This window comes from Bactrocera oleae, chromosome 5 (genome assembly GCF_042242935.1).
Source record: "Bactrocera oleae isolate idBacOlea1 chromosome 5, idBacOlea1, whole genome shotgun sequence".
NCBI classification, from domain to species: domain Eukaryota; kingdom Metazoa; phylum Arthropoda; class Insecta; order Diptera; family Tephritidae; genus Bactrocera; species Bactrocera oleae.
In genome coordinates, this window is record NC_091539.1 from 16,916,950 (window position 1) to 16,931,175 (window position 14,226).

At 36.9% G+C, this 14,226-nt stretch overlaps 1 protein-coding gene and 1 long non-coding RNA gene across 4 annotated transcripts in view; one reads left to right on the forward strand and one right to left on the reverse strand.

Annotated features, from left to right (window-relative positions):
- LOC106621686 (N(G),N(G)-dimethylarginine dimethylaminohydrolase 1) overlaps window positions 1-11,229 on the reverse strand; it is a 40,122-nt gene extending 28,893 nt beyond the window's left edge. The window contains exon 1 of one of the 2 annotated variants that reach the window (XR_011396582.1): window positions 10,960-11,229. Coding sequence is in view for 1 of the 2 variants with exons in the window: in XM_036362239.2 (XP_036218132.1) it covers window positions 10,960-10,997 (38 nt within the window). In the remaining variant the exon portion in view is untranslated. The remainder of the gene's footprint in view (window positions 1-10,959) is intronic. The other variant, XM_036362239.2, reaches the window with a different exon arrangement.
- Window positions 11,230-12,554: 1,325 nt separating this feature from the next.
- On the forward strand, window positions 12,555-13,679 carry LOC106626484 (uncharacterized). 2 transcript variants are annotated; one of them, XR_004976405.2, is made up of 4 exons: window positions 12,555-12,805; window positions 12,860-13,072; window positions 13,118-13,512; window positions 13,570-13,679. It is a non-coding gene; the product is annotated as an uncharacterized lncRNA (long non-coding RNA). The 2 variants fall into 2 exon arrangements; XR_004976406.2 differs by having other exon boundaries at window positions 12,556-12,805; window positions 13,127-13,512.
- The last annotated feature ends 547 nt before the right edge of the window (window positions 13,680-14,226 follow it).

Consider the following 14,226-nt stretch of genomic DNA (forward strand, 5'->3'; position numbering starts at 1 on the left):
GTCTCTGGCGTGTTTAGTGCTTGATTTATCGCGCTTTTAGTAGTTTTTAACAGTACCGTTATATGGGGAGTGGGCTGAGTTGCCACCCGATTTCAACTATTTTCACACCGTCAATAGAAGTGCTAAAAACATTTGCTTTAAGTGAATTTTGTTATTATAGCATTAGCGGTTTAGGAGATATGCACATTAAACCTATTAGAGGCGGGACCACGCCCACTTTTTTAAAAAAAAGTTTTAACTGCAGATGCCCCTTCCTAATGTGATCCTGTGTACCAAGTAACAGTCTTGTATCTTATTGCGGAGCTTAGTTATGGCAAGTTATTTGTTTTTGATTAATGGCGTTTTGTGGGCGTGGCAGTGGTCCGATTACGCCCATCTGCAATACCAACCGTCTCACGGTACCAAGAAACATGTCTACCAAGTTTCATAAAGATATCTCAATTTTTACTCAAGTTAGAGCTTGCACGGACGGACAGACGGACGGACAGACAGTCACCCGGATTTCAACTCGTCTCTTCATCCTGATCATTTATATATATATAACCCTATATCTAACTCGATTAGTTTTAGGTGAGGTTCAGAGTGTCATCAAAAAGGCGAAATCGTCTAAATCCATTGGCCCTGACGGAATAAGCATGCTGATGCTAAAACACCTAGGCCCAACGGGAGTAAATTATCTCACCAAGGTCTTCAACCTGTCGATATCCACTCTTCAAATACCCGATGTGTGGAAAGTCGGAAGAGTGGTCCCTCTACTGAAACCTGGGAAACCCGGCAACAAAGGGGAGTCTTATCGCCCGATAACTCTCCTCTCCCCAGTAGTGAAGACACCTGAGGCCTTGTTACTCCCGTCATTCACTCACCACCTGAGCCTAGCAGATCATCAGCATGGCTTCCGTAAAGTGCACGGTACCACCACAGCACTTAGCGTCATAAACGCCGAGATAGTTCATGGCCTGAACCAGAAGCCATCCTGCGAGAGGACGATCCTCGTAGCGTTGGACTTGTCAAAAGCTTTTGACACAGTCAATCACACAACGCTACTTGAGTACCTAGAACAATCAACGCTCCCTCCAGGGCTGAAGCGGTGGACTATGAACTACCTGAGCGGTCGACATTCATCCGTACTGTTTCGAGGTCAAAACTCCAAACTCAGGAAAATTAAACAGGGGGTTCCGCAAGGCGGTGTCCTCTCCCCACTACTGTTTAATTTTTATATTTCGAAACTCCCCCAGCCACCAGCGGGAATTTCAGTGACCTCGTACGCTGATGACTACGATCGAATAGAATCGATGGCATGTGTTCAAAAGTAAACAGCTACCTCTCCGATCTTTCTCGCTTCTTCTCTGCAAGGAGCCTAACACTCTCTCCCACTAAATCCACAGCGACCATCTTCACAAATTGGACGAAGGAGTACAGACTGGACCTGAATATTTCAGTCGATGGCACAAAAATTCCGACAGTAAATAATCCTAAAATTTTAGGCGTTACTTTGGACAGTCTGTGCTCTTTCACTCCTCACACGATCGCGATAACTGCCAAAGTACAGAGCCGCAACAAAATCCTCAAGTCGCTTGCCGGCAGCTCTTGGGGAAAAGACAAATAAACTTTGTTAGCAACATACAAGGCAATCGGCCGGCCGGTCCTAAATTACGCAGCCCCAATATGGTCGCCTGGATGCAGTGACACGCAGAAGAAGAAGCTACAGACCTGTCAGAACACTGCACTCCGAACTATCACGGGATGCCTCTTGATGTCTCCAATCGAACACCTACATAGTGAGGCCCGTATGCTTCCGGTTAAGGAACACAACGAACTCCTCTCCAAGCAGTTTCTACTGGGGTGTTTCCGTAGAAACCACCCCTGTAGTCGCCTGACTGTAGCGGAGAGAGGTCTTTCCTTGACTACGTCGACGACATTAGACAGTACGCCGACCGGACTTCGGACGCAACGAACTTCAGACAGGCAATGACCGCCATTCACAGTGGAGCCATCAACACCTTCACAGACTCTCTCTCAGTGAATGGCGTAATAGGAGTGAAACCACCACCCATAGCAGACATAGAGCTCGAGTGCAAACACCTTTAATATAAAAACGAAAAGACAGTGTTTCGTGTGTGGTAAATATGGACACCAAAAAAGGACTGCTATCATAATCAAAACAACCAAGAACCAGTACAAGACGGTCAAGGCAGGGGAACTCAATGTAATCAAGGAAGAGGGCAACGAGGTCTCCCCAATAGTAGATCATCGAGAGGCTACGGCAGAAGTAGAGGATCACAGAGAGGTTACGAAAGAGGAAGAAGACCCTACCAACAAACTAACAACTTTTTAAATCAATCTCCAGGAAACGAATCGAGCGCAGCATGGTCAACTCAAGTGCATCACCCTGAGGTAAATAGATACGAATACAAAAACTAAAGCGATAAAGATAATGTAATTAATTGGATTTTAGATAGTGGCTGTACAAACCACATAATTAAAACCGATAAATATTTTATAAGTTATGTAAATTTAAAACATTCTGTTGATGTTAAATTACCAGACGGTAAAAAATTAAAAGAAAGAAAAGAAATTAAACAAGTAAGGAAGGGCTAAGTTCGGATGTAACCGAACATTTTATACTCTCGCAAAGTCAAATGGTATACTCGTTTGAGATTTCTTTGTGGATTGACTGATATTTTCGGTAGAAGGTCAACTATAGGCACTGGGGTCCACATATTTAGTACTTAGGGGTTTGAATAGTTTTGGTTCGATTAAGACAATTTTTGGCCGCAAGGTGGCATACTTTAATTGCATTATTCACGCAAAGTTTTACCCCGATATAATCATTGTTACCTGATTTGCATAGTGGAAAGTGAAAGAATCAGATGGAATTGAAAATGGTGTTACATAGGAAGTAAGCGTGGTTGTAGTCCGATTTCGCTCATTTTCGCACTATGTCATAGAAACATGAACAAGAACGTTATGCACCGAATTTGAAATCGGTTAAGCAGATCTCAAGATATGGGTTTTCACCTAAAAGTGGACTGTGCCACGCCCACTGTCTAATTTTGAACGCGGTTCCTATAAAGTCATCTTATACCATCTCAGAGATAAAATTTAATGTCTCTGGCGTGTTTAGTGCTTGATTTATCGCGCTTTTAGTAGTTTTTAACAGTACCGTTATATGGGGAGTGGGCTGAGTTGCCACCCGATTTCAACTATTTTCACACCGTCAATAGAAGTGCTAAAAACATTTGCTTTTAGTGAATTTTGTTATTATAGCATTAGCGGTTTAGGAGATATGCACATTAAACCTATTAGAGGCGGGACCACGCCCACTTTTTTAAAAAAAAGTTTTAACTGCAGATGCCCCTTCCTAATGTGATCCTGTGTACCAAGTAACAGTCTTGTATCTTATTGCGGAGCTTAGTTATGGCAAGTTATTTGTTTTTGATTAATGGCGTTTTGTGGGCGTGGCAGTGGTCCGATTACGCCCATCTGCAATACCAACCGTCTCACGGTACCAAGAAACATGTCTACCAAGTTTCATAAAGATATCTCAATTTTTACTCAAGTTAGAGCTTGCACGGACGGACAGACGGACGGACAGACAGTCACCCGGATTTCAACTCGTCTCTTCATCCTGATCATTTATATATATATAACCCTATATCTAACTCGATTAGTTTTAGGTGATACAAACAACCGTTAGGTGAACAAAGTAGTAAAACAAAAGTAGTAACACAAATGTAGTAAAACTAACTGCAAAAAAAAATGGCATAGGACATTAGGAGATGTAAATTTTAAATATTTGAATAAATTAAAAAATGAAAAATTACTTGAAGGTTTGCCAGAAAAAATTGAAAGCACCGAAATGAATTGTGCACACTGTATACAAAGCAAAATGCCATATGTAATTCGATAATAAGAGATAAAAAAAAAAAAAAATCTTAGAATTAGTACACACTGATTTAAACAGCCCGCATACTATCGGGTATGGAGGAGAAAAATATTTTCTAACATTCGTCGTTAAACGTTTAACATTTGAAAATTTACGGATGTAGTCTTCGCCAGAATGCCGGAAGCTCAATGATGACATTGAAAATGAATCCATTCAGTCTGAAATCTGCGTGAGTGAGGATTCTTGAAATGAAACAATCTCACAAGAACAAAATTTGTTGTATCACTCCAACAGTGTACGGACATCAATCAAAGTCTTAATGATACAAAATACGAAAATAAAAAAAAGTGCAAAAACTTAGAAAGTCCAGTAAAAAGAAAAGTCCAGTAAATCGATACGGTAATCCAATACACATTTTATATATGAGTAAAAACACGTCAAGTAGGCCCCCCATTTTCTACTTGATCATCGAATTCGAATGTGAGTATTTTTTCATAAAGTAGTCACCACGAACAAGTAGTCCCCGCTCAGTTTTTTTTTCATTTTAATTTTAACAATAATTTTTTTAATTGAAAATTTTTACTACTTTTAGTAGTTAAGTAATTAATAATTAAAAAACTAGTGGAGATTTTTTAATGAAATTTTCAGGAGTTATAGTTCAACACTTGTACTTTGAGAAAATATTTGTGAATTAAAAAAATTTTTTTTTCATATTGGTAATTAACTTTAAAGTTTACAAATGAATATTTTAATGACTTCTCTCTAAAAAAATTGAATTTCTTTTTTTTCAGTATTTTTCAATAAACATTAAAGTAACGAAATCAGCAAAAAAAAATGTGACTGATCGCGATTAGATTAAGCAAAAAAAATTTTTATGACAGGCGGTCAGAGCTGCCGGTATAGCGCGCTTTCGAGCGTATATACGTGAATAACAAAGGAATATCTTGAGCCATTCGTAATTTCGTTGATAATTAATCATGAGCCTCGTTAATAAATGCTGCAATCCATTTAACAAAAAAAATTATCATTAGTTGTTAGTTTTAATAACAAAAAACCGCGCTCATGATTTTAAAGTTTTTATGGGAGATTATATGTGCAATTCATGTGAACGGACTATTTATTCAGAACAAAAACCTCAAATTCTTGGTGAATTATCAGTGGCTAAATGTCCTGAAGTCAACAAGCCTGAGAAGTCAAATGATGTGATCAAAGATGACGAAGAAAAAGATCCTACTTTTCAAACAAACCGGTAGATAACAAATTAAATATTGATAAGGTTAATAAGTTATTAACGGAAATTGGTGAACCTCCAATCAAAATCAACAGAGTCTCAAGTAATAAAGAATGTCACAAAGTTGTAACAAATGTTGTGAGAAAATTTATGGATAATATCAACTAAATAAATACTGAAATTGATCCAAAAGAGCTTTTACTTAATAACTTTAAATCTGCTTTCAATGATAAAAATAGTAGAGCTGATAAAACTCAGGTTTTGACTACGATTCCTTCAGATTGTCGATTAAAATGATAAGAAGAAAGTTAAAAGTTTCCAAACAAATGGTGCCAACTGCAAAAAAAAAAAAAAAAAAATACGACAAGAAATTTCGCATCGCAGCCTAAGATTAAGGGAGGAAAATCTCTAAACATTGAAACCCCTTGATTGTATTGAAGCTTTCTGTCTATACGATGATGTCAGCCGCGTAATGGTTGGTATGAAAGATTATGTTTCGGTGATTGAAAATGGGAAGAAAATCCAAAAACAAAAACGATTATTATGATATAATGTTTACGTAATACACAAAAAATTTACTGAAGCTTATTTTGACGAAAAAAAGGCTGGACTATCCAAATTTCAAAAAATCCGACCTTGAGAATGTATATCTGCTGACAAAAGTGGAACTCATAATGTGTGTGTGTAAAATCCATCAAAATTTTAAATTGTTAATTAAGTGGATTAAAAAAAGAATTAAAAAAAGAGGGGAAAATTTTTTCAGAAAGCTCAAATGATTTAATTATAAGCTCTGTTTGCCAAGAGTCCGCATCATTGTGCTACTTTTCAAAGTGTACTAAGTGTCCAGGAACTGATAATATTATAAACAAATTTCAACTAATACTTAACCTTATCAATTTTTAATTTGTTATCTACCGGTTTGCACTGAAAAGTAGGATATTTTTCTCCGCCATCTTCTATTACGTCATTTGACTTCTCAGGCCAGTTGACTTCAGGACATTTATTCACTGATAATTCACCAAGAATTTCAGGTTTTCGGCCTGAATAAATAGAATTGAACATCTCCAATAAAATCTTTAAAATCATGAGCGCGGTTTTTTGTTATTAAAACAAACTTTTTTATGATTTGTTTTTTTTTTTTGTTAAATGGTTTGCAGTATTTATGAACGAGGCTCATGATTAACACTAGAACTACGAAGATTTACCATATACTTATTTCAATAGGTTTTTCTCTGAAAATTAGAAGCGTATGAACAAAATAATGTATAATATTATTCTATACATAAATTTAATAAAAATCATGACATGATCGTAAAATATTAAATAGGAATAAAGAGGAAATGATATAAATAAATGATGCAACCGGTCGTTGTTGTTGTAACGGTTATCTAGTCCCCGCCTTAACCGGAAGCATAAGGACCTCACTGTGCAGGTGTTCTACTTGTATTGGGGACATCAAGAGGCATCCCGTGATAGTCCGGAGTGCAGTGTTCTGACAAGTCTGAAGCTTCTTCGTCTGCGTTGCACTATATCCAGGCGACCATATTGGTGATGCATAGTTTAAAACCGGCCGGCCGATTGCCTTGTATTTTGCCAACAACGTTTCTTTTCCTTTTCCCAAGGAACTGCCGGCAAGCGATTTGACGATTTTGTTGCGCCTTTGTACTTTGGCAGTTATCGCGGTCGTATGAGGAATGAAGGAGCACAGACTGTATAATGTAACTCCTAAAATTTTAGGGTTATTGACTGTCGGAATTTTTGTGCCATCGACTGAAATGTTCAGATCTGGTTTAGGCCATGAACTATCTGGACGTTTATGACGCTAAGTGCTGTGGAAGCTATGCTGATGGTCTGCTAGACTCTGGTAGTGAGTGAATGCCGAGAGTAGCAGAACCTTAAGTGTCTTCACTACTGGGGAAGAAGAGTTATCCGACGATAAGACTCCCCTTTGCTGGCGGCTTTCCCAGGTTTCAGTAGTGAAACCACTCTTCCGACTTTCTACACATCGGGTATTTGAAGAGTGGTCATCGACAAGTTGAGGACCTTGGTGAGATAGCTTACTCCCGTCGAGCCTAAGTGTTTTAGCATCAGCATGCTTATTCCGTTAGGGCCAATGGATTTGGACGGTTTGGTCTTGTTGATGGCACTCCGAACCTCCCCATCGGTGAAAGTGGTGAGCGGTCTTTTGGCATTTTGCGCAGCCGTCGAGTAAGACATCGTTTGGTCTTGTCAGCCGAAGGGTGCAGTGTAAATTGCTGGCTAAAATAGCTCGGGCAATTCATCGGGTCCGAGGAGACATGGCCATCGAATTGAATATCAACTCGGTCGTCATACCTCCTCGGATTAGACAAGGCCTTGACAGTAGTCCAAAGGTTACTCACACCGGGGGAGAGGTTACAGGATTTCAGATGCTCTATTCGAACCTCCAAATTGAGATCCCTTATTCGGGGATCCTAGGGATCGGCATGGCGTAAGGTGTCGCACTCCTTCGCTGATACAGCTGCTTCGGCTGGGAAATTAAGTGAAGACCGTAAAACATGATGGTGCTTCCATTATGGTATGGGCGTGTTTTTCATACTACGGTGTCGGTCCGATACACAAAATTTCTGGTATCATGGGTCAATTTATGTATAAGGAAATCCTTAAGTTTACTATGCTTTCTTATGCCGAGGAGAAATACCGCTTAAATGGGTGTATCAGCAAGATAATATCTCTAAGCATACTAGCTAGCGGGTGAAATAATGGTTCCACGAAAAAAATTTATGTGAAAAATGCTCCGATCGTCACCAAACTTTACAGGATTACTCGTCAATCTAAAGATTTCCTGAAAGTTTCATTGAAATCGGTCCCGCCGTTTCGGAACCTACTCGGAACATACACACACACTTTCTTTTTATATATAGATAGAGCATAGATATAATTGTATAACACACAGAAGCAAAGGTTTTCGCTTTATTTTCAAGTTTGATGAAGTGCTGTAATTATTATGAACACAACTGTATACATTCTTAATCTAAAGAATATTGGACAGACCAGGACTATTAATTTGAAGCGCGGCCGAAAACCGCCAGTGCAGGTAGGAGTTCGACGCGAATGAATTATAAACACCCTGGTGTTTGACCGACCAGGGTTTTTTTTTTTTGAAGCGCGGCCGAATGCCTCCAGTGGATAAAGGCGTTCGACGCAAAAGTCCTTTGGACACACCGATTTTGGATCGACCAGGGTTATTTTTTTAAGAACGGCTGTCAGTGTAGTATGGGTGTGCGAAATTATTTTGAAAATATACTTTTTTCCTTAAAAAACGCACTACGAATCCGTGTATGGATATAATGTGTACATTTTAATTACAACTAAGTAAATTGAAAAATGTGTTCAAAGTTCATTGGGGGACCTAAACTATATAAATATTTACCAAAACTTACTAATTTTAATTTGTGAATTTTTGGACTTTAAACGCAAATATCTCGCAAACTATAAGTACGTACGGAATGATAAGGTTCTCCAGATTAAGAAAACATACACATTTAGTTGCAGCCGACTTATGGTTTTTGAGATATTTGCATTTCAAGTTCAAAAATTCAACTATTCGTGTTCGTGTTTCTTTGATTTACAATGAATTTTAACTCACTTATATTTTTAACTCACTCATCTAATTCGTTTCTACACATTTATTGTATATTAAATGGTGCATAATTAATTTTAATTCGCGGCAGAACGCCAGTACGGAAAGGAGTTTGACGTGATTGAATTATGAACACCCCGGTGTTGGACCGACCAGGGTTAATTATTTGAAGCATGGCCGAAGGCCGCCAGTACAGAAACGAGTTTGACGCGATTGAATTAACACCCCGGTATTGGAACAACCAGGGTTATTTTTTTTAAGCGCGGCCGAAGTAAGTGGCTTGATATATATTATATGTGCAAAGTGCGTTAAATATATTTGTAAATATATACATAAATTATTGAAAAAATTCACTTTCCGCTCACGGACTTGTAATATTCGCGTCAAAATAAGACGGGGAAAACTTTAGTATAACGTCCCACGCTTTCGGGAATAAAATGGGTATGGGCGGATAGAGGAGATCCTCCAGATCAAGAATATATATAGATATAGCCGCGGGAAACTTATAGTTTTCGAGATATTTGGGTTTAAAGTTCAAAATTTCGACTATTTAAAGTACGCATTTTTCCCATTTCGAAAGAGTTATACACTTATATTTTCCACTTTTATATCCACTAACACTTCACTAATTCGTTTGTACACATTTATTTTACATTATATAGTGCAAAAATAGTTTAATTCAATAATTAAATTATTGTTAAATTCTATTAATTCTGACAATAACAAAAGGGTTGCAAAATTTCAAATAACCAGTGTTACCTTATCGACATCTTTTGTAATTGAACTGAAAGAAATTAAAACAGATAATACCCCAAATACAGGTATCCAAAATCTAGAGAAATAAACTATTACAAAGCATTGATGTTAAGTATTATGTTATACCCTCTATGACAATATTTCTTTTTTCTTGTAGAACTTCTTTTTGCGTTGGCGGCCTTCGGCCGCGCTTCAAAAAAATAACCCTGGTCGATCCAAGACCGGGGTGTATCAAGGTTTTTTTGCGCAGAACTCCTTTTTGCGTTGGCGGCCTTCGGCCGCGCTTCAAAAAAATAACCCTGGTCGGTCCAACACCGGGGTGTATCAAAATATTTTTCGCGCAGAACTTCTTTTTGCGTTGGCGGCCTTCGGCCGCGCTTCAAAAAAATAACCCTGGTCGATCCAAGACCGGGGTGTATCAAGGTTTTTTTGCGCAGAACTCCTTTTTGCGTTGGCGGCCTTCGGCCGCGCTTCAAAAAAATAACCCTGGTCGGTCCAACACCGGGGTGTATCAAGGTTTTTTTGCGCAGAACTCCTTTTTGCGTTGGCGGCCTTCGGCCGCGCTTCAAAAAAATAACCCTGGTCGATCCAACACCGGGGTGTATCAAGGTTTTTTTGCGCAGAACTTATTTTTGCGTTGGCGGCCTTCGGCCGCGCTTCAAACATCGGAGTGTACCAAAGTTTTTACGCGCAGAAATTCTTTTTGCGTTGTTTCCTGTATCTAGGATACAATCTCTCTGTTAATTTTATTTTTCTTCGTTAGCAAAATATATTAGTATGGCAACACTGATGTTTTGACATTCACAACCATTTTGTTATTGTCAAAATTAATAAAATTAAAGAATGATTTAAATATTGAAATAAAGCTATTTTTGCAGCATCTAATATAAAAAAAATTTCTAAAAACGAATTAGTCAAGTGTTAGTGGATATAAAAGTGAAAAATATAAGTGTATAATTCATTTTAACTCGCAAAAATACGTACTTTAAATAGTTGAAATTTTCAACTTTAAACGTAAATATCTCGAAAACTATAAGTTTCCCGCGGCTATATCTATATATATTCTTGATCTGGAGGATCTCCTCTATCCGCCCATACCCGTTTTATCCCCGAAAGCGTGGGACGTTATTCTAAAGCCGACCCATAAGACGATTTAAAAAAAAAATAATAATAATTTTTGAGGCCTCCTGATTTGAGGGACCTAAACCATACATTAGTTGAGAGTCCTTGGCCGAAATAAATCAGGGTCTATTCCGGTTACGTAGACCCGACTGTCGTGGGAACGGAACCAGATGCACTGATGTATTTGTAAAAACTAAACTATACATTTACCATAAAATATGCTAATAAGGTACATATATGTATATAGACTGAAGAGAGTATGTATGTTTATCTGAATGTTAAATGAAAAGTACTAAAGTAACTTTATTACGCATGCATATATGTATACTTAGTTTTAATTACCTTGCCACTATAGCGTGTGTATACCTTTGAGGCGGCATTAATACATATATTATCGTCCTTAATTAAAATATTAAGCTTAATAACAAATTGTAATTTTCTTATATTCAAATGACATGTAAAACTCTGCGACCCTGAAGTAAATATTAAAAATACGTTGTCCACTTGATTCAAAAAACGAAAAATATTAGTATTCGCAAAATCCCGTAAATAAATCTTACACTATGAACAATGTTTTGATAACTCCACCCAATTGTATGTGAGTAAATAATACATCGATAGTTTAAAATCAACGATATTTTAGACAACTGGATATCGGCGACTTTTTGAATATATCCCAGAAACGATTAGTGTTTACGTGATGATTTTTCGTTTCAATCGTTTCATACCATTATACTACTACTTTATACTATGTTCGCACCAAATTGAAAACCTCTTTAAAACACAATTTGTGGATTGTGGAACCGAAGTAGTTCGCACCGACATTTAGTGTGTTCGATGAGTTTTCATTGTTCACACATTTAGTTGCTTACATTAGTTACGTACGTTTAAGCCAATGTATAAGCCTACAAGTAGCCAAAGAATCAGCTGTTTTCCTATCTGTGTGAAACAGCCGTGATCACCTGATCGAATATGCCTTTTTTTGACACAGAGTTTTAAATAAAAGGTTGTAGTGTAACAATTTCCACTTAAAATGGAAATATCTGGAAAACTATACGTTTCCGGCGCCAATAGTTATATATATTCGTGATCTGGAGAATCTCCTCTATCCAACCATACCCCTCTTAACCCTGAAATCGTGGGGTGCTAAACTAAAGTTTTCCCATTGCTATTCCTCACCACCTCTGAGGTTGCAATATAGGCGCGTTACATACCTTTTTTGGGTGTTTCTTTCCCCAGGACTAAACCGGTAAACTAAGAATTTAAATATTCAACAGACAAAGAATTTTTACTCACAAAAACATAAACATGTAAGTTAAAAAAGATAAAATTGGAAACATTTAATAATATTTCAATACAATGGTTTAAGCCAACGAGATATAAATCTACAAGTAGCCAATCCTAAGATTTTCACTAATACACACGCAAAAATATCCCACTTGGTACGGGTTGCCTCGAAAATTCTACTACTAAAATCACACTTGGTACGGGTTGCCAACCAATATTCTGCTACTAAAAGCACACTTTGTACGGGTTGCCAACCAATATTCTGCTACTAAAACGGTCAAATGAGAGAAATCTGCTCTAGTGTGTTGCCGTGTTATGTTTTAAAATTAATAACTTTAAGAATGTTTTTATTCCATATTCAAATATTTTTCGGTTGTTTTAATTCCTAAAGATTAAATTTACATAGTATTATTTAAATTATTATTTATTGTATTGAAATATTATTAAATGTTTCCAATTTTATCTTTTTTAACTTACATGTTTATGTTTTTGTGAGTAAAAATTCTTTGTCTGTTGAATATTTAAATTCTTAGTTTACCGGTTTAGTCCTGGGGAAAGAAACACCCAAAAAAGGTATGTAACGCGCCTATATTGCAACCTCAGAGGTGGTGAGGAATAGCAATGGGAAAACTTTAGTTTAGCACCCCACGATTTCAGAGTTAAGAGGTGTATGGTTGGATAGAGGAGATTCTCCAGATCACGAATATATATAACTATTGGCGCCGGAAACGTATAGTTTTCCAGATATTTCCATTTTAAGTGCAAATTGTTACACTACAACCTTTTATTTAAAACTCTGTGTCAAAAAAAGGCATATTCGATCAGGTGATCACGGCTGTTTCACACAGATAGGAAAACAGCTGATTCTTTGGCTACTTGTAGGCTTATGCATTGGAGAATGGTAAGTTTTAGAATTTTAAATATTTGCTTACAATTATTATTGTTTGTTTTATAGAATTCCGAGAAGAAAATTTTAATTACGAAATTATTGGCTTTGAGCCAAATAAATTTCTTGAGCAACGACGATTCTTTAAGAGAATGGATAGAAGTTCTTAGTACCCAGCACATTCGCCTTAAAAAAAAAATTGCAGACTTGAACAAAAAACGTTTAATTCTGTTATGTATAATAAAGGACTTTGGGATGCCGATTAAATCATGTTGGAAAAAGGTTTGTATAGGTTTCTACTGAAGCAAAACTTCAATTAAATATCAGTAATTCCAGCGACGCAAAAATAAATTTTGGGAACACGATTGCCAACGAATGGATCCGTTTTTTAAAAGAAAACTTTCGCATGAACCGTAGTTCAGTTAAAAGTTATGCGAAATCCTCCGGCGTCTACAAAAAATTGATACGAGCTACAGAAAAGCTATTCCGCTCGAGAAAAGAGTGGCTATAGCAATATTTGCTTTAGACTCATCTGCGGAGTATCGGAGTATCGCTAATATGTTCCGAGTAGGTAAATCTACGGTTTGCGAAATTTTGCACCGAAATCTGGAGATTACAGCAACCATCCTGCTTCAAAATGCTGCCACTAAATAGAGAAAGCATTACAGAATTGGTGACTGGTTTCGAGGTACTTGGATTCCCATAATGCTTAGGAGCAATTGGTAAATATTAGTTATAAAATCATATATTTACGCCATTGGTCTAATAATTTTTTACAGACTAACGGAGAAACTATACGGGCAGCACTTTGTACAAATTTTGGCAAGTAAAAATAGTTTATCAGGCTGAACTCATTAAAGGCGGCAGTAACCATATTCCAAAAATAAAACACATTCATTTACTTTTTATTTTTTTAGCAAATCAAGAAGTGTTTTATTTATTTCTTTCGTATCCTTCACAAATTCTTCAATTAATTTTGTTTTTTTGTTGTCGTTTTCTACTAAATTTTCTGTCATTTTTAAAAATTTGTCTTTGCTTATATTAAAGTCTTCATTTGTTTTCTTAATTTCTTTTTCAATATTTTCTAATTTTTTTATTATTAAACTTTTGAAAATTATTATCCTCCACTAAGCCCTCTGTGTTGTAGCTTTTATATGGCGACAGTATTGCGCTCATTTTTTTAAATAAAGGCCACTGCGAGGGGGAACCGCCAGTTGAACCGACTGCTGTTTTCTCCTTCCTATAAAACATAATAATATATAAAGCGTTAATATTTACTCAATATTGTTTAATATTTATTTTTACTCAATTTTATTTACCTAAAACTTTGCGACAGATTGTCATCTTCGTTTTTATTTCTGCCGCCGTGAAGGCGACACCTTGCTGCTGCAGCTCCACTGCCATTTCCTCCAAAATATGGCTATTTTTCTTTGGCC